Consider the following 21,732-nt stretch of genomic DNA (forward strand, 5'->3'; position numbering starts at 1 on the left):
TTATCAAACTGTGTCACATTAACTTAAGTTTGTCTTTACAGTAGAGTCTCACTTATCCAACACTCGCTTATCCAATGGTCTGGATTATCCAACGCATTTTTGTAGTCAATGTTTTCAATATATCATGATATTGTGGTGCTAAATTCATAAATACAGTAATTACTACATAGCATTACTGCATATTGAACTACTTTTTCTGTCAAATTTGTTATATAACATGATGTTTTGTAAAATCATAACCTAATTTGATGTTTAATAGGCTTTTCCTTAATCCCTCCTTATTATCCAAGATGTTCGCTTATCCAAGGTTCTGCCGGCCCGTTTAGCTTGGATAAGTGAGGCTCTACTGTATACTGGAAAAATAGGTCAGTGAGGTTTATATATCTCTGGATGGGAGAAAGAATGCTTGTCTGTTTGAGGCAGGTGTTAATGTTACAATTAATCACCTTGATTAGCACTGAAACGCCTTGCAGCTTCAAGGCCTGGCTACTTCCTGCCTGAGGGAATCGTTTGTTGGGAAGTGTTAGCTGACTCTGATTTTTTTCATGATATATTGAAAACATGGACTACAAAAATGCCTTGGATAATCCAGAACCTTGGATATGTGAGACTCTACTGTACCACACAACCTTTGAGGATTTTCGTGTCAGGAGCAACTGGAGTTGCTTCTGGAGTGAGAGAATTGGCCGTCTGCAAGGACGTTGCCCAGGGGACACCCGGATGTTTTGATGTTTTTACCATCCTTGTGGGAGGCTTCTCTCATGTCCCCGCATGGAGCTGGAGCTGATAGAGGGAGCTCATCCACACTCTCCCCAGGTGGGATTCGAACCTGGCAGCTTTCAGGTCAGCAACCCAACCTTCAAGTCACTTAGTCCACTACGCCATCTGGGGGCTCCTACCTTTGAGGATGCCTGCCATAGATGTGGGCGAAACATCAGGAGAGAATGCTTCTGGAACCTAGCCATACAACTCACAGCAGTCCAATTCAACATAGTTTGCGGCAGCCACAAAAACAAAGTTTCTGGAGTATAACAACTACTTTCAGACAGGAAAAAAAATCAGGGGCAACTAACACCTCCCAACAAAAGATTTCCCCCAGGCAGGAAGCAGCCAGGCCTTGAAGCGGCAAGGAATTTCAATGCTAATCAAGGAGATCAATTGCAACCTTCACACTTGCCTCCAACAGACAAGAGTTCTTTCTCCCACAGGTATATAAACCCTACTGGCCTAGTTTTCAACAGACCTCACAACCTCTGAGGATGCCTGCCATAGATGTGGACGAAACGTCAGGAGAGAATGCTTCTGGAACATGGCCATACAGCCTGGAAAATAGACAGCAACCCAGAATAGCACTGTCCAATGTCCATAGGAACTATTCTATATAGGGTTTTGTGCAGCCCCCCTCCCACTTCCTTCCCTCCGCCTTGGCATCCTTGGCAAAGTGGGAGGGGGTGCGCGAAGGAGGGAGGGAAAGACCCATGCTTGGGTGGACTCCCTCTCGCGCATGCGCGCCTCCCTCAACTGGCTCCTGCCGCGTCCAACCTGTAGGCAGTCTGTCGCTGCTGCTGTTGCCGCCGGGCTCCGGGCTTTGGGTCTGGAAGGGCGATGGCGCCGTGGCTCAGGATCTGCTCCTTCCTCTTCTTCTTCTTCTCGCTCATCGCCTTCTTCCACGGACCGCGGCTTTCCGTCTCCGCAGGAGGCACCGGCAGGAAAGGGACGGCGGGAGAGGCTTGTGCCTGGAGGGTAAGGAAAACTCTAGCTCAGGCATGGGCCAACTTAGGCCCTTCTTCCAGGTGTTTTGGACTTCCACTCCCACCATTCCTCACAGCCTCAGGCCCCTTCCTTTTGCCCCTCAGCCGCTTAAGCGGCTGAGGGGCAAAAGGAAGGGGCCTGAGGCTGTGAGGAATGGTGGGAGTGGAAGTCCAAAACACCTGGAGGGAAGGCCCAAGTTGGCCAATGCCTGAGCTAGCTGCATCCACACTGTAGGATGACTAACACAGTCTACCAGAGTGGGACAACTGCAAACCATAGTTAACCAAACTTTTCTAGGATGCGCCAACTTTGTAGAAGGAATGCAGCCTGACAGCACTTTAACTGCCCTGGCTCAATGCTATGGATTTATAGGAGTCATAGTTTGGCAGCCTTCTCTGCCTGCTGCAGACCACCTACTACAATGCAGCCGGAGCCCTGCCACATGCACAATGGAGGATCATCTTATAGCAACGCCAGATGCACTCCCAAGTGGCCAGCTACTGGTCAAAGGACATTTAGTACAATGCCAAGTGTTTAAACTTAATAATAATAATAATAATCTTGGATAATGAGGGATTCAGGAAAAGCCTATTAAACATCAAATTAGGTTATGATTTTACAAATTAAGCACCAAAACATCATGTTTTACAACAAATTTGACAGAAAAAGCAGTTCAATACGCAGTAATGTTATGTTGTAATTACTGTATTTACGAATTTAGCACCAAAATATCACGATATATTGAAAACATGGACTACAAAAATGCCTTGGATAATCCAGAAACTTGGATAAGTGAGGCTTGGATAAGTGAGACTCTACTGTAATAATAATAATAATATAACTTCATTTTTATATCTCTCTGCCATCTCCCCGAAGAGACTCGAGGCGGCTTACATGGGGACAAGCCCGATCCAACAGTGCTTAAAACCAAACATAGATTAAAACACATCTCAATAAAATCAACTTTGTTTTGTGTTTTTAAGTACATTACAACTGTACCCTCGGTTTGCTTCTGACATGATAAATTAATAAGCTTTCTCTGCCAATAGATGCTCACTAAATCATGGTTTTGTATGTTGTGGGTCCCGACCCCAAATGGGGTCCCCTTTAGCTCAGGCATGGGCAAACTTCAGCCCTCCAGGTGTTTTGGACTTCAGCTCTCACAATTCCTAACAGCCGGGGTTTGCCCATGCCTGACTTAGCTCAATCTTGGGGGGTCATGAAAACTTTGGCAAGAGCAGACGGTTTCTGAATGCCACTCATTTGCACAAATCTGTTTGCAACAATTGCAGTGTGTGTAGTGCATGCTGCAGAAGATGCTTCAGCTGTATTTCCTAAAGAGAAAAATCAAGACTGTTTAGAACAGTGGCTCTCAACCTGGGGTCCCCAGTTGTTTTGGCCTCCAACTCCCAGAAATTCCGGCCAGTTTACCAGCTGTTAGGATTTCTGGAAGTTGAAGGCCAAAACATCTGGGGAACCACAGGTTGAGAACCACTGGCAAGTCTTACAAATGCTGATTTATTATCAGTAAATGTTTGATTTTTATACCTATTTTTTTTATACCTGGGGTCTTTTAAAAAAGTTTTGGGTGGAAAGGAGTCACAAGTGGAAAATGCTTAAGAAGTCTTGCACTGCACTACAACTTCCAGGACTCCATAACATGGAGCCATAGCATTTAAAGTGGTGTCAAACTACATTTATTCTACAGTGTGGATGCCACTTGTTGACTCTCCTTTCCCTGGCTGGCTTTCCCCATTCAGGGGGAGAGAGTTGGAGTGGCATTTCTAGATGCAAATTAGCGCAGTGTGACACTGTCATGGTTCAGTGCTGTGGAATCTTGGAAGTTGTAGTTTGGTGGGGCACCAGTACGCTTTGCCAGAGAAGCCCAAAGACCTTGTCAAACCGCAACCCCATGATCCCATTGCCTTGAGCCAGGGCGGTCCAAGTGGTGTCAAACTGCACTCATTCTGCAGTGTGTAGATGCCCCTTAGAGTTGGTGCTTTGGAAACAAACTGCCTGGGATTTCTCCCCGGAAGAGGAGGGGGTCTCAGAGGGCAGCCAAGGGGAGAAGCCAACAAGTGTGAAGTCACTCCCCGAGTCTTTTATCCTCTTTCCCCTTCTTTAACCAGACCTGCCCTGGGAGAGGGGATAAAAGGTGAAAGCTGGGCTTTGTTATTTTAATGACTGGAGGATGGCTTGGCTGTGGGCCTGGCCATTAGACCGGAGGGAGGGAAAGGGGACCCTTGTAAGGTGATAAAAGAAAAGGGGGAATTGTTTTAGGGCTTCGCCTTTTGTCCTTTGCCCCTTGTAAAGTTTCCCTCCTTCCTTTCCTAAGTGTGATCTGGTGTGGTGATGGAGGGGGATGTATGTATGCCTGCCTGCAATGTTTCTTACTTTATTTTTTGGAGGAAGGATTTCCCCTCCCTTTCCATTCCCAGCCTTATTAAAGATTCCAGATGAACGCTTGCGGAAGGGCATGAGTGACTTTCATTGCCTCTCGCTTTTTGTTAGACTGTCACGGAGATTTCCTTGGGTTCAGATCACAAGTGCTGAAGTTTTTGGGCGTTACAGCAGCCAGAAAACAAAACAAAAAAAAACCTCACAAAACAAAACCCAACTGGAAGAGCTTGGAGGGGGAGTAAAGGCACAGCTGCAGCAAAAGGGCACAGAAATATTTTAGAAAAGTATAAAAGAAGCTAAATATTGGTTAAAAGGAATTTAACTCTCCCTCTGGGGATATTTGCATCTTGAATTTTGTTAACTGGGACTTCACTAAAAATGGGTTGAGCTGTTGCTCTTTGGCATCACAAAGTGATGCTTGGTTTGCATACTTTAAAACTAAGCACATGTTTTAACAATACTAGCTATTAAAAGTTTGAATGCTTAACTTATTTTTCCTTTTTATTTGCATGCTCAGTAAACCGGTAGCTAGACCTTTTGACAAAGTTAAAGCTCAATCAGTGTAAAAGCAAACAAATGAGGTTTCCATTCCATCCTGAAAAATACAGTTATGTATTGGCTTGGACTTGCTTTGAGACATTAATTGGTATTTCAGTAAAGTACCCACCGCTTGAATTACATTTGTCTCAGCTACTTTAAAAAGTATGCAGTTTTTAACACCCTTCTCTCATCAATTGTAAAAAGTTTTAATACAGAGGAGGATATAACCAAGCAGTGGCTGCAGCATATGACCAAGTGTCTAGTTGTTTAGTATTTATCTTTAACTGCATGTAAGTTTTGAATAGACTTGACATAGTATTAAATGACTGATGGCCCCTGTAGCACATTGTCTGCTCTGGGGCAAGGCTGCCTTTGAAGTGCTACCGGTAGGAAGTAAAAAGACTATTTGCTCTATTAAAATTCCTTGGTATTTCCTCTGTTTAACCACAGGCCACTTCCCCTCTGCCACTCTAAACACTGCAGGGACACTGACTGATTGAAAAGGCACAAGCCCCAAAGTAATTGCATCCCATTCAGGCAGATCCCCTTAGTGTAGCTGCTCTATAAATTAGTATCATATTGGTGAGAGATTTGAACGTTTAAATGAGAAATAAATTGGAAAAATAAAAGCAGTTTTATTGGTTTGGATGAGCAAACTTGTGATGTATTTGTGGATTGTAATATATGTTAAGCTGATGATGTAATGATTAATTGCATAGTTCTAAGTTTGTTTATTTGGAAGTAAGATGCAGAGTGGTTTAGGAAATAAACAAATGGTAACACTGAATAGTGTGTAAATATTTTAAATCCAATTATGAAACAGTAAATAGTAATCAGAATGTGTGAAGACCAACATTTAAGTATCTAAATAAAGATGGTGTCTCCTAAATATAATATTATACATACTGTAATTTTATTTAAAGACCGGATTTAAAACACCTAACTCACCATTCATCCTTACACTGTAGAGTAAGTGTGCCTATGTATATTTGTGTGGAGGAAGACAGAAGTCCTATCTATGTTCACTCAATCAGTAAGTTCTGTTCAACTTAATGGGGCTTACCTTTCAGTAGAAATGCTTAGGCTCATGCTGCCTTTTGTATTATACAGACTTGCTAATTAAAGCTGTTGAGCAGCATTTTAAAAGATCCTTTAATAAAGACCAGCTGCCCTTCTGAGCAGCTCACTCCAGAGGTGATGGGGCAGGGCTTTGATGTGAATTTCCCTTTCTTACAAGGAAGGCCTTGCCAATGATGTCAGTGGTGTTTTACTAGGGTATATTAAAAGTGATACAAATTGAAAGCTTCATTTGTAAACAAAAAGACTGAAATGATTGTTCATAATATGAAGAATGCCATTTCCTTTTGACATACTAAGTAGAGTGGCAGTAAGCATGATAGCTTTATGTTTTAGCTGGTATTTCCTCTGTGTGTGTGCCATCAAGTTGCCTGTTGACTTATGGTGAACCCATGCATTTCATAGGGCCTTCTTATGTAATATTCAGAGGTGGTTTGACCAGTTCTTCTGAAATATAGCCTTCAGCACCATTGGTGGTTGCTTATCCAATTACTAACCATGCTAATCCTTCTTAGCTTCTAAGATCAGTTGGGGTCTGGTGCATTTAGGGTATGAGTTTTTCTACAAAGTTAACCAGAATGTGTACCTTTTCAGTATAAGTTGTGTTTCCAAAAGTAGAAGAGGTGTTTCTAAAGATCTGGGTCTGTGTGTGCCTCTCCTAGGATGTTGAATAACCACCCAGAGGCTCCTTCATTTTTTTTCAATTTAGAAAGTTCTCTCACTTTCTTATTCCTTAATAGAGAAAGCCCTTGAAGAAAAGTCAGTTTAACTCATTGTTGGAGTCCTAAAAATGTGGCAACAGTGAAAGTTTTCTGAGTGTCACCTAGTGGCTGTTTTAGACATTTATATGAATATGTTGTGTGGTGTTTACCATGGACTCTGCAGAAGATTCTCCATAAAAAGGAAAATTAACCCATTTAATAAACCTTGTGAATGCTGATTTGTTATCAGTAAATGTTTGATTTTTTAAAAAACTCTTTTATATACATATGCCTGGGGTCATGTAAAACTTTCTCGTGCCAAAAGGGGTCATGAGAGGAAAACTTAAGAAGCCCTGGTTTAGAACCTTGAAGAGTATCATCATATGAGGTGCTGCCTAAGAATATATTTCATGTCAAAAGCATTGCATAAGAAACAAGTCCAAAAGTGATAAAGGAATCACAAACAGCTAAATAGTTTTAGACCAAAAGCGGGCAACAGTGACCGCATTGTCCGTAGCTTTAAACAACTCCTCCTCCGTACATGAGGCAGGGCATTGTGGGCAAGCATACATATGCTGAGTTGTTTGTTCAGCTCCACAGTCACACAAGGTGGAGGATTTCTCCAGGTAGTGCCATCTTGCCAAGTTGTCTTTTGATCTGCCCACTCCACTTCTCAGTCTGTTCAGGGACTTCCAAGTTGCCCATTCTTGGTTTGCCCCTGGAGGAAGACCCTCATGAGGGGCCATCCAGTTGGAGATGCCTGGTTTAGGTGCCCAGAGGGACACTCTTGCTGTTGCTGGAGGAACATCAAGAGGAGTGGCGGTTCTCATGAAGCCCTTCCTTGATTTGAGTCTGGTGGGAGGAGGCTGATAGTCATGCAATGGGTGGCGTTCAGAATGTTCGACCTTATTTCTCTCACCGTTAGCAGCAACTTCCTGTCGCACGTCAGGAGGGGCAATGCCAGCTAACTTGTAGAGTTTATCAACAGGTTTGAGGCATCCTGTGATGATTCTGCATGTTTCTTTCAGTGCTATGTCCACCTGCTTCGCATGGGCAGACTTGTTCCAGACAGGACAGGCATACTCAGCAGTTGAGAAAGACAAGGGAAGGGCTGATGTTCTTATTAATTGTGGGTCTGCACCCTATGCGCTGCCAGTACGTTTCTGCAGGATGTTGTTGCATGCAGCTACTTTGTGCTTGGTGTTCATGCAGTGTTTCCTATATGTTAGTGTTCGGTCTAAGGTGACACCAAGATATTTAGGATGGAAACAGTGTTCAAGCTCTTGGCCTTCCCAAGTAACTTTCAGTTTCCTGTTGGCTTCATGGTTACGTAGGTGGAAAGCACACACTTGTGTCTTGGCAGGGTTAGGCTTCAGGTGGTTCTCTTTGTAGTAGCTGGAGAGATCTTTCAAGGCATTAGTGAGTGGCTTTTCAACTGTTTCAAAATCTTTTGCTTGTGTTGTTAGGCCAAGGTCATCAGCATATATGAAAACTCTTTGTGAGTGGTGGTTGTGGCTGATCGTTCTGAAGATGTTAAATAAGGTCGGGGCAAGAACGCTGCCTTGGGGTAAACTATTATTTTGCCTCCTCCATCTACTTTTCCTGCCCTGAAACTCCACATAGAAGCTGTGGTTTTCCAGGAGGGTCTGGACAGTTTTTGTAAAGTCAAAGTCCCGGGTAATATGGTAGACTTTATGCAGCATTTTTCTATGTTGCACCGTGTCATAGGCTGCTGTAAGGTCCACAAAAACTGTTCCCGTAATGCAGCCTTTTTCGCAGCCTTCCTCAATATGCTCAGTCAGATGGAGAATTTGACCTGTACAGTTTTTCCCTGGTCTGAAACCTGCTTGTTGTTCAATAAGCTTAGGTTCAATGACAGGTCCTAATCGATTTAATAGTATCCTCTCATAGACTTTACATAGATGACATAAGAGGGAGATTGGTCGGTAGTTCTTGGCATTGGAGGCATCTTTACCAGGTTTTAAAATGGCAATGATCTTAGTTTTCCTCCATGCTCTGGGAATCTTTTTGTGTGCCAAGCATTGATTGTAGAATTTCAAAAGCCAGTTTTCAGCTTTGGGCCCCAAGTGTTTGATTTGCTCCATCATCAGGTCATCTAGGCCAGGTGCTTTACCAGTCTTACATCGCTTGATGGCTTCTCTGAGTTCTTTGAGGTTTAGAGGAGAAGACAACTGGTGGGTTTCAAGTTCTGGCACCCTGTTGATTTGTTGATAAGAATGAAAAATTCCTTATTTCAAACATTTGCCTTTTCATTGAAGTGGGGATCATAACATGACAGAAAGAGTGCTTGTCTCCATCCTCATTCTGTGAGACATAAGTTCTTTGTAAAGTCTTGATATGTTCATTGTGTTGGGATAAAGATGGGCATAACTATAATTTTGAGTAATGACTTACTGTGCAGATCATACCTCTTTAGGAACTGTAGTGTGGTGGATACAGGATAGATTGGTTGGCACACTGTGAGCCTTTCCTTGGAAATTTTAAACGTTTGACTGACACAGCTCTTAGTGCAACCCCTCATCCTGCTTTTCTCTGGAGATAAGATGGGTCTACTATTTAAGGAGAATTAAATAATTTAAATGGGGCAGAGATTAAATTAATTAAATTGGGATTGGTGGAGAGAGGGGCTGGCTTGTAGAAGAACTGAATGCTTGTGGGGGAAATTGATTGAAAAGGAAATCATGTGTGGTCTGTGATCTCTGGGAATCACTAGCTACACTTCTTCCACATAGTTTTCGCTCTTTGACAACTCACGTGAACTAGTCTGCCATTGGCATGCAGAAACAATGAATGCTGTTTAGCCATTGATCCTTAGAATCACAACATTGAGCCAGCCTCCTTCAAGTTGTTTCCAACAATGGCAGTCCTATCACAGGGATTTCAGGGCAAGATTTTTTCAGAGAGGATTTGCCTTTGCCTCCCTCTGAGGTTGAGAAAGAGTCACCCAGTGGGTTTCCATGACTGAGCAAGGATTCAGACCCTGATCTCCAGAGTTGTAGTCCTGTGCTCAAAATACCACACTACGTCTCTCATTTGTCACAATTGCTGTACAATACTTTAGAGCAGTGGTTCCCAACCTTTTTTTTGATCAGGGACCACTTTGACTGGGGATTACTTTGACCAGGGACCACTCTCCAACATCAAAAGGGTTATGAATAAGTTTTTGGTCAACTTTAGATTCAGTATGGTTATTTGGGGTGCTGATTCAGAAAATTGCATTGTATAGATCACATCAGCTCTAGTTTTTGATACAGAACTTATGCCATCCAGTAGTCGCCATTTGCTCGCCCACAGAAAACCATATTTAATAATCTAGAGCTGATTTTCACCGCATGTCTCGCAGACCTTATTTTAGGTCTCTCGGCCCACCAGTGGACCACATCCCACAGGTTGGGAACCACTGCTTTAGAGCATTGTAGGACTGAAAAGGAATAATAAAGACTTCTAAAGTCTGGATATGTTTTGCCATTGCTTTCATATGCCTGTTCGGAAGGTGTTTCACTGATTTGAAGCTACAATTAAATGCAGAGTGGTGCCTATGAACCACTATGTCACTCTAAACGGACCTGACTTCATTTGGTTGTACAAATAACAGGGTTGAGTCTGGTTCATTCTTGGATGGGAGACTTCCATGGTAGGTCAGAGATCTTCAGGTAGGGCTTAGAAAAGAATCCTGCCTGAAACTTAAAAAAAAAACTTACTGCCATTCAGAGATGACACTACTGACTACATAGACTAATAATCTGACTTGGTATAAGTCAGCTCCCTGTGTTTTGCACAGCTTGTTAGTTACGCATCAGACAAGTACAAGTAACAGCTGTGAAATCCACCTCATGTCAAGTTACCTCCATGATTCTGGGATATGAGTGATGCTCAGATACAGTAGGGTCTTTATCCAACATAAATGGGCTGGCAGAACATTGGATAAGCGGATATGTTGGTTAATAAGGAGGGGTTAAGGAAAAGCCTATTAAACATCAAATTAGGTTATGATTTTACAAATTAAGCACCAAAACATCATGTTATACAACAAATTTGACAGAAAAAGTAGTTCAGTGCGCAGTAATGCTATGTATTGATGAATTTAGCACCAAAATATCATGATGTATTGAAAACATTGACTACAAAAATGGGTTGGATAATCCAGAACGTTGGATAAGCGAGTGTTGGATAAGTGAGACTTTACTGTACAAGCAAAGAACATTTCCCACTACCCATAGCCTCAGAGTAATAGAACCAGAAGACAAAAACGTAAGCATGTTTAAAAGGCTAAGATAGTTTATCCAGGTTTCCTCATGAATCTACTTGAGTTGTGGTGACTTCATGAATATCACCGTTTTCTTAAGCAAGGAACACGCAGAGGTGGTTTTGCCAGTGAAACCATTGGCAGTTTCCCACCCAAGTATTATCCAAAAGGCTTGGGACCAGAAGTGTTTTGGATTATGGCTCCCCCCCCCCCCCCCCCGCCCCCAGATTTTGGAATCTTTACGTACGTGATGACGTATTTTGGAGATGGGACCCAGGTCTCAACACAAAATTCATTAATACATCTTAAACATCTTTTACCAGGCATGGGCAAACTTCGGTCCTCCAGGTGTTGTGGACTACAATTCCCACAATTCCCAACAGCCTACTGGCTGTTCAAGCTTGTGGCAGTTGTAGTCCACAACACCTGGAGGGCTGAAGTTTGCCCATACCTGCCTTATACACATAGCTTGAAAGTTATTTTATACACAATGTTTTTTTATCAATTTTGTGCATGAAACAAAGTTTGTATACAATGAATTATCAGAAAGGAATGACATGTGCACAATTTGGGAGTATTTTGGATCAGGAATTCTGAATAAGGGTGCTCATCCTATACTAACAAGGGCTGATTCTGCTAAGTTTCCAAGATCGAGTGAGATCTGGTACTGTGCTAATTTGACAGTAAATGCTTTTAATTTTTTAAATAAAAAAGTTTTATACTAATATGTTCAGATTTCATTTTTTGAAACTGAAATGTTCTTTCTGTAATTTTATTTCTAATTAAAACAGTTGAGCGGTATGAATTCTCCTTATACATTATGTTCTAATTGGAAGATCTGTCTGACAACTTTTAGCACATTAGTTCAAAGTTATTACTTGAAATATCTATTTTGACATCATCGGAACACATTCCTACAATGAAACAACATGTTTAATGCCTTTCTAAAGAAATGTGAAAATGTATTCAGCACTTTGCTGTGAATAGAGCACAACCTGGTAGAGCATATTATCTTAGCGGGCAGCCTTGGGCTTTAATTTCTAACCCTCCCTTGTCTCCAGTAGGAGGGACTAGATATTTCTGATCTTACTTCTCACCATATTCAGATCCAGCCAAGCACTCAGTGACTTCCCTGACTTTTTTTGTATATGGCTGTGGGAAAATTCCTGGTTGGCTGCCTATGAATTAATGAAAATCTTCACAATGCTTCCCTAATGATAGCTCCTGTGGCTTTAAAAAATGCTATTGCCTTTTTTAATTTGCAGGAGGTCATGGAGGTTTACAGAAACTAAGAGAAGGTAACATCTGGTTGTGCTCTGTTGATGGCGGCTTTTGTGTGAAGAAAAAAGTTATGGTGTTTCCTCAGCATCAAAAGCTTTCAAGGTTATCCTCATAAGAATTCCTTGTAGAATGCCCTTCATTCAAGCTGTGAGTTCTAATTAATGCTACTCTCAATTCTTGAATGTTGGATCTTACTGTTAACTCCCAAATTTTAATACTTTAATCCCAAAGGATTATCTAGCAGTATTTGTTTGATTATTTAAATAGTAGGCATTTGATAACTTGTCAAAAAGTTTTATTTCTAAGACATTTTAGATGTCCTTTAAATTGCAGAAGGTGGACTCGTTTTAATGGATTGGGGATAAGGGATGATAACCTCTGCATATGGTGAGTCTAACATCGCTGAGAGAATTATGTAGCCCTCCAGATATTGGTAAATTGCAATTCCCAGCATTTTTTACTATTGGCTGCTGTGAGTTAAAGTTCAGTAGCACCCTGTCCCTGAATAAGAGTTCCTTTTTCCTTGTGTGTTCCCACTGCAATCTTTGAGACTGATCCAGGGAGCGCTTCTCATGACATCCTCTGGATATCAGGTTCATCTTGAAGGTGTATCAAAAGAGTAGTGCTCCTTCTACAGACATGTTTTTTAAAATGGAATTATTGTTAAGATTTTCCTGTTAGCACTAGCTTTTGCAGCTTGCAATTAAGTTGGTGTCATATAAGGAGAGCTCTTTGAGATAAAGTTATGGTGGTGATTTATGGTAGTTCTAACCCTTTCTCCTTCGATGGGGAGAGGACATCCTGTCACAGGTTGTCTTCACAGTCACTTTGACAGGCAGGCTCCTTGACCAGTGGAGAAAAGGATTGAATTGAGCTCCATTATGATGCCTATAGTAAGTAGCAAAAGGTGGGCAAGAATGTGAAAATATGTATTAAGAAAGAGAACTAAAGGAGATGGAATATTGTGTGTGTATACTGGTGGATTTTGTATAATATACATAGTATATTGCTAACTCTGTACTTCAAAGTTTCTCACTCAAAATATGTTGGTGACATATTCTGTTGCAAGCAGACCAAATGAGGGCAAAATAAATACTATGTTGACTTGCTGAATTATAAAATATAGTAGATATTTTTATGTTATTTTTCATTGTGTTATGCTTGATTGCAATATCATTATAGAGACCAAGGATAAGTGAAGCTAATACATGTGGACAATAGACTGGCTTAGGACTTCATACATTTGCTATTTCTAGTTTAAAGCATTCTCATGTTCTCCTTCCTTACATATTTCTGCTGTGGATGTAGTTGTTTGAATATTGGGATGGAATATAAATCTCTACTCAGTCATGGAAACCTCTGTAAAAGCCACAGTCTCTTAGCCTCAGATATGTCAGTGCCAATCCCTTCTGAAGAAATCTTGCCAAGAAAGCATTGTGATAGGGTTGATTTAGGGATGCCATAAATCAGAAATGAATTGAAGGCACACAACAACGCCTTCAACAAAAGATCCTTCTGATCTTTTTCTGGATCAGAATTCTTCTAAATCTTTGTCATCTTAGGTGATTTATCGTACATGAAGATGTTCAAAATATGAGCCTCTACATTATTTATTTGTGTATTGTATCAAGGAAAGCCTTGAACCTCTTATTACATGCAACCACAAATAGCATGACGCAAAGGATGAACCCCATTGCTACAAATATTATTTTGTGCATCATAAGTCCAGTGGGAATTTCATAAGGCTTGAAATTTACCTTGCAAGTGAAATTTTAACAGGGTCTGCTAAGGTTGCGAGAAGGTCTGAAGGACAGATAAGAATCTTTCTTTTACATTTCGGCTCAAAGCTAGTATTTCTATCAACACAGTATCCTGTATCACAGTATCAACAAATACTCTAGTGCCAGGTATGCTATTGATGTGGCATTAAAGGGCCTTTCAGCATTTTTGAATGGTTTATATGTCACCAATATCTTCTTACTTCCTTGCAAAGTCATTCTCTGTGTTCACAGATTCTGTTTTAATCACTCTAAAATATATCCCTTGCAGTGTGTGTTGCAGTCAAGAAAGTTTTAAATATTTTAAACCTGTTGAAGGAAGGCCTAAAATTACAACTTAAAGCTTGTGAGTTATGACAAAAACCTTGTCCGTTGCAATCCTATCAGTTATCATGGCTCTGGGTTTATACTTTCAAACTTAATATGCTGTAATTACATGTCTTCAATTACACTTATACTTCACCGTTTGACCCAAATAAAGTGTAAATCACCAAAAAGAGGTTAAAATGTCAGTAAGCTCAGTACATTAACAGGTGACAAGCTCTTATTCATCAGTGTTCCAGGACAATAGAAAGAAAAGGGAAGGAAAAAATTCCTCCTATCTTTTATTCATAAGTTCAGGATAATACCAGAGGGTACATCTTAGGTATTTCAGAATAGCTGCATTTCCAAGATTAATTCACTAATCGCACCATTGGCTTTTTCAGCAATGACCACTAGCTGTGAATGTCATGGAGAGATTGTAAATGGAACTTTCATCTTTCCCCTTTAAGATAGTTTGGCAGTAATGCAAGAATCGAAGCAACAAATTGAATTTGAGGCCAAAGCCCCCACGTTAGCCAACAGCTTTAATAGCTATGAATAATTACATTCATTCTACCTTCTAGTTGGCATGTGTATGTTCCTTGTTTTTCATTTGTTTCCTAAACTTTATGGAAAGTACTGTTTTGTGTTGGTTTGGATTTTCATGTAAATAACCTATTAGCTGTTCTGTACATTTGGTTTTTCCCTTGCTTTGTTTTTAAATGATTGCATGGAAAGCCACTATGCACATTTTCATAAATACTGGGTATAATCTACCTGCACAGGATTCTGTTGTAGGTTTCTCATTAAAATTTGATGGGGTAAAATTTACAATGTTTGGTGTGCTTAGCTTTTTGTTTGCCTTCAATGTACACATTTTATAGAAAAAGCAGAGATGATGGCTTTATTTCAGCCCTTGTACTGTATTACAGATAGTGGGTGGTATTTGCTCCCTAAGTATGTCTGGTTATTTCTGAAAAAGTATTTCTGAGGTGCTCCGTAAATCCACAAACTGTTAGATCAAGGGGGAACCTTTTTGCCAGTGAAGGACTGTTGGGGGAGGTCAGTTGGGAACTGCAACCAAAGGTTCATGAGGCAGTGACAAAACTGGATAAAACCATTAGTGCTGAAGATTTTCACATTTCTTTTTTGTATGCTCCACCCCATCTCTTTTGAATGCCTTGTGCAAGGAAAGAGGACATTAGTCCACAATATGCAACCGGGACTGCTAGCGTGGGCTCCACAATATCTAGAGAGGTAAAGGAGCCCAATGGTGGCATGGATCTAGACACAGCTTAAAAACCCCAGTTTTACATAGAAAGAGGGACATTCTCATGCACTGGTCCCTGTCTTCACATTACATTTTGCTGTCTGAGATGACTTTCCCTCCATAATAGTGTCCAGAATTTCTGGACTCCCCCTTTTCTGGTGTCTCTTGTATTTATTATCGTGAAATAGATTGCTCAAGTTTCTGAAGCAGAGAGTATGTAAAGGTTCCATCTGTAGCAATTGCTTTAAAAAGTGTTTAGTGGATTGTGCTAATCCTGGAATTAATCTTGAAGAAAGAAATCAAACCATAATGTCTTCTGGGGTGGTGGGACGCAGGACCATAGCCAGAAAAATTTTTGGGGGAGGGGGGTTGAAACTTTTTTTAGTGAATCATGAAGAGTAGTTCCATAAATCAAAATAATTTAGAAGTCAGGCTCCATCGATAAACTTCAGTAGACACTCAAGACAGATAAACCTCAGTGGACATTCTTGGGGATTTGGTTAATCAGTTAAAATTCATGAGTAAACCATTAAAAAAAAACTGAAAATTTTCAGGGGGGATTGAATCCCTACCCCCCCTCCCCCCTTAGCTACAGTCCTGGAGGGACGTTATGGAATGGTAACAATTTCCCAGATTCTGTTGGATGGCAAGTTTCAGCATCCTTTGCCAGTAAAAGTAGCGGTGAACAATTCTGGGAGTTGCAGGTGAAACAGTAGTTCTTCATGATTCACTGGCCTACTGACTGGATTCGTGTCACTGTTTTGCTATGGGAAGGGGAATGAACTGTGTTTAGTCAAACAAGAAATGATCAGTATAGTCATAGTCTGGATTTGGTCACATAATTTAAGCAAGGCATGTACAGTACAACCTTTGTATCTGTGGTGGATATGTTCCAAGACCCATCCCTCCCTCCCCTTGGATACTTGAAACTATAGATAAAAGTGACCCTTATACTTTGACTATACATGCACCAGAACCATATCATAGAATCACATAGAATCACACTGGAGGACCTACAGAAGCCCCTAAACACTTCTGGGATGGAGAAAAATATTTTTGGGTAGAATGGGTAAGTGAAACTGGATATTGAGTCTGTGGATAAGGGGGTCATATTGTATTCTTTTTTGCTAAAGATATACTAGATAAAGCCACTTTCTCACAGTATGTTAACAGTTCAATCTGGTCACCACCAGCTGCAGTGTATGAAAATGCCAGTATTCAATTTTATAACCCTTTAGGCTGCAATTGTATACTCTGTTATAATGGCAGGCCTTCTAAGAACTCAGTGAGACCTGCATTCGAATTGTACACATAGGATTGTATTGCTTATCTTTGTGTCTATAAACACCTGTAAGCAATTGTTCCAGATTCCATTTCTGATGCCTGTAATGAACAGGCAGAAACGTAAAGGATGTCAGTGCATTATAAGATGCCCTAGATCTCTCTTCCACCCCACCCCACCATCAAGCTGCATTCAGCAGTGTGATTTACTTAGGACATGTGCCAGTGCACTCTGGATGTCCCTTATAAATGTCATTGAAGAATATGGAATACTTGGTACTTAGCCATCCTGTGTCATATTATGATGCATGTTGTCATGTAAATACAAGTGAAACTTGCAACCTGATTGATGGGACAATTCCAGTTTCTCCCCCTCCCACACACAGTTCTTACTTTCCTGTTTTTGTATGTGCAAATTGTGAGGGTCAGCATGGTATAGTGCAGTGGTTCTCAACCTGTGGATCCCCAGGTGTTTTGGCCTACGACTCCCAGAAATCCCAACCAGTTTACCAGCGGTTAGGATTTCTGGGAGTGGAAGGACAAAACATCTGGGGACCCACAGGTTGAGAACCATAGGTATAGTGGTTTGAGTCTAAGGCACTGGGCAAGCAGGTTTTTGAATCCCTGTTTGGCCTTGGAAACCCATTGGGTGAGCATCAGCATGTCACACTTTCTCGGTTTCAGAAGATGGCAAAGGCTCCTTTGAACAAATTCTGCCAAGAAAATGCTTGTGATAGTTTCGCTTTAGGGTTATCATAAGTCAGAAATAACTTCAAGGCACAAAACAACATACACTAGTTGCAAGCAGGCTGGGGATTAAGTAAGTTTTTGAATTGGTTAATAATAGAAGGTTTTTGTGTAATTCTGTGTTTATGATTTATCATTTAAACTGCTAGATTACTTGTTATAATACTGTCTTATAGGACTGAAAGAAGGAAGGCAGAAGATAATAAAAAGAATAGCACCTATGATTAATTTGAAAAAAGAAAAAGGTGTTTAAGCTGTTATGACTTCTGCATTAATTTTGCCTAGCAGCATTGTTTTCCGTATTGTTCAGTTTTCAGTACCACAGCAATTTAGTAATGCCAAATAATTGGATTAACACCAGGGGTTCTTAATTCAGATCTTTGAATTAAAATTGTATGTCTGTTTTTTGCATCTAAAAACATCTCCCTCATCTCTACCCAAGTGATCAAAGTAGCATAACCCGTGCTTCTGTTTTTGTTACACACATTGACAGTCTATGGATAACATTACATTTTTTCAGCATGAAACCGAATACTCTAAATCCCTAAAGCAGTCTCAAATGTATGGTTAATAAAAGAATTTATTGTACTGGATGTCATCTGTTATATCACTCTGGGAACAAACCTGGCAGTGACTGGACAGGAAATATATCTATTTCAAATCACTGCTATCTTTTATGGTCTAGAGTAAAAGTTTCTGATTTCAGCAGAGTCACTGAATAGTGTGTAATGAGGGCATTTTCATTGATCAAATGCACATTATCACTTTTCAAACAGCATTAGGATCTTTTTGTTTTGCTCCTTGTGTGCCCCTTCACACAAATGTAATATTTACACAAAGAGATGTAGATATTAAATGTATTGAATACTGGGTGATTTTTTTAGTGGCAGAGAATATATTACAGTAGAGCCCCTGTTATCTGAGATAAAGTGGTGGGCCCCATCTCAGATAACTGAAGGGCTCGGATAGGGCGAAGTCTCACCGAGGGACATCCCTCCGCGAGACCTTGCCCCTTGGGAAGCCTCTTGCCATCGCTCCTGTCTAGGCAGGAGCAATTGCGAGGGGCTTGCCTGGGTCGAAGTCTCGCCCAGGGACGTCCCTGGGCGAGGCCTTGACCCTTGGGAAGCGCCTCACCATCGCTGCTAGGCAGCAGCGATCGCCGGGCGCTTCCTCCTCCCTCTCCTTCTCCTTCTCTCAAACTCAAGAGAAGGAGAGCGAGAGGGAGGGGCACCCCTGACGGCGCCTTGGATAACCCAGAGCCTCGGTTAACCGGAACTCGGTTAACAGGGGCTGTACTGTACGATATTTTTCAGTTAAACAATTGGGGATTCCCAGGGAGACAAGCATGCGAACTATACCAAAGATTTTAAAGATTTTGAACTGCTGTTTTTGTCATCAGTTACTTTTTTAGTGGAGGAGTTTGCGTTGTTCCTGTGTCATAATTGGCCTGTTTCTGGAATATGGCTTTACTGCAGACTGTTTCCATTTGTCATCTCAAATATCAAGTGTAATATCTCTGACTGAGTTTCATGCAAACAGAAAGTTAAATTGTATTCAGGCTTTATTCATGTAGAGGAAGATTGCTATTTCTGAATTGAGTCTACTATGTCAAAAGCAAAATGGAGGATTGTATCTACTATTAATCAGCAGCTATGTTAGCATAATAAACAGTTACAGTTCAGTGGTAAAGCACCTAATTTTGCCAATATAGAAAGTCCTAGGCTTGTCCTCCAATATTTTTAGTTAAAAAGGATTGGGGAATAAGAGGGCCAAAAATCACATTCTTGAGATCATGAAGAACATCTGCTATCTATTGGGTACAAACATAGTTTTGCTTTTTTGATGTGAATAAAAATGACCTTCCCTGAATTGGAGAAGCAAGGTTTTGTTTCACAATGTTGATTTGAGTGGTTAACATGAACTATACATCTTTTGTCTTCTATCTTTCCATTTCCATTCAACAGGCCTGGAAAGGAGATTCCACCTGAACATCAGGAAGAACTTCCTCACTGTGAGAGCTGTTCGACAGTGGAACTCTCTCCCCGGGGCCGTGGTGGAGGCTCCTTCCTTGGAGGCTTTTAAGCAGAGGCTGGATGGCCATCTGTAGGGGGTGCTTTGAATGCGATTTCCTGCTTCTTAGCAGGGGGTTGGACTAGATGGCCCATGTGGTCTCTTCCAACTCTACTATTCTATGATTCTATGATTCTATGATTCTATGATTCTATCTGTAAAGTCACTTTCCCCAAACCTGGCACTCCCCAGGTGTTTTGGAGAATAACTCCTATCATCTTTAACCAGGGATTAGAAAGATTGTGGGACTTGTCATTCAACAGGCCTGGACCTAAGTCCAGCGGCTAGTTCCAACTTGCGTATGTACACTCAATCAGTGGGGTTTACATAACATTTAATTCTCCATTGAGCAGTTGATTCTATGTGTCTACTTGAGTTGGGACTGGTCATTGGATTTAGACCCTGGATTATTGCTGCTTGAGGAGGCTGTTCTAAAACTCTCATAATATTGTTTTGAGTTAACGAATAATTTCCCCTTCATCACATCCAAATACCATAGACTATCTTTTGGATACTTAGAACGGCATGTAGAAATAAATTTGATGCACCAAAGATATTGTGACACAGTATATTGCCATTCTTTTGGCCATGCTGTTTGGCCTGAACTATGTGGTGGGTTCCTAGATATCAGGGCCTGGTCCTGAATGGCAGGGACTGAATCCTCTTTCATTGTTCTCAGGGCAAGTAGGAGTGTCTTATTTTGAAAAGTGTGTCTGCACATATCTGTGTGTTTATACATGCTATTTATTCCTCATTCGTTATACCTGGAATTTTGAATTGGAATGATGTGCTTGATGCAGCTGAGCTTGATTATTAATATGTGATGTGTGAGGCAGCACATTAACACCCTCTTTGTAACATGACCAGAATCATCATTGTGACATCAGAAGGGGCCGTCCCTAAGGTTTTGGTGCTGAAATTTCGGGGCTTGTGATACTTCTGACCAAACAGCCCTACTGTATGGTGACTGTCTGTTGATAACAGGCAAATGTTACCCTACTGATTGACCCAAGCTCTTCTGACTTCTCTGATGCCTAAAATAGCCTGTCTTTGTCAATTATATTGTGAGTGCTCAGCGCTTCCTCAAGTGTCATCCACCATAATTCTCATAATAAGGTTATCATTCCTTACTCCCAAGTAGCACATCAGATTCTAACCAACAGATGCAACCTGGACTGCTTGAAGTATTTCCTGATGGATATTTTCTAACCTGTGTCTTGTTCAACGTGCTGTCCAGAACTGCAGGTTTATATTAAGTATCATGCTTCTAAGCAAACGCTCAAAAGCACTGCCCTGACATAGGCATACAAAAAGGATGAAAAAAGATGCTAAAACAAACATCTCTGACTAAGACCCTGGAGACAAGATCAAAATGGATTATAATAATATGCAGCTTCATGACACTTAGATATACATAGATCAAAAGAAGAACGTTAACTTGCCTCTGAAGAACGTTAACTTGCCTCTGTGTGTGTCTCTCAGTCTCTGTTTGATGTGTTTATGGGCATTGAATGTTTGCCCTTTGTGTGTTATAATGTGATCCGCCCTGAGTCCCCTTCGGGGTGAGAAGGGCGGAATATAAATACTGTAAATAAATAAATAAATAAAAAATGTAGATACAGACATCAGGCTAAAGGTTGTAATACTCTAGATCAGTGGTTCTTAACCTGTGGGTCTCCAGGTGTTTTGGCCAACAACTCCCAGAAACCCCAGGCAGTTTTCCAGCTGTTAGGATTTTTGGGAGTTGAAGGCCAAAACATCTGGGAACCCACAGGTTGAGAACCACTGCAGATGCTATTCTCAGCCATAGTCTCCCAGATGATTATCCAATGCAACTGCTGTAAATCAGTGTTAGAGATGATGGAAGTTGTGGTCTAACAACCTTTGAATGCTCCCTGCTGAAAATCATTGGACTATTCATGCTGTGGAAGACAAGAGAGACAATAGGGGAGCGCACACAATATTCTAAAAGCTGGTACAGTAGAGTCTCACTTAACCAACATAAACGGGCCGTCAGAACGTTGGATAAGCAAATATGTTGGATAATAAGGAGAGATTAAGAAAAAGCCTATTAAACATCAAAATAGGTTATGATTTTACAAATTAAACACCAAAACATCATGTTATACAACAAATTTGACAGAAAAAGTAGTTCATTACACATTAATGCTATGTAGTAATTACTGTATTGACTAATTTAGCACCAAAATATCATGATATATTGAAAACATTGACTACAAAAATGCGTTGGATAATCCAGAACGT

The 21,732-nt window shown here is 40.9% G+C and overlaps 1 protein-coding gene across 2 annotated transcripts in view; it reads left to right on the forward strand.

Moving 5' to 3' along the window:
- The first annotated feature begins 1,521 nt into the window (after positions 1–1,521).
- il17rd (interleukin 17 receptor D) overlaps positions 1,522–21,732 on the forward strand; it is a 77,493-nt gene continuing 57,282 nt past the window's right edge. For both annotated transcript variants that reach the window (XM_008105256.3, XM_062969879.1), the window contains exon 1: positions 1,522–1,743. In XM_008105256.3, coding sequence (XP_008103463.2) covers positions 1,606–1,743 — 138 coding nt within the window. In that variant the 5' untranslated portion in view covers positions 1,522–1,605. The remainder of the gene's footprint in view (positions 1,744–21,732) is intronic.

Source organism: Anolis carolinensis, chromosome 2, assembly GCF_035594765.1.
Source record: "Anolis carolinensis isolate JA03-04 chromosome 2, rAnoCar3.1.pri, whole genome shotgun sequence".
Lineage (NCBI taxonomy): Eukaryota > Metazoa > Chordata > Lepidosauria > Squamata > Dactyloidae > Anolis > Anolis carolinensis.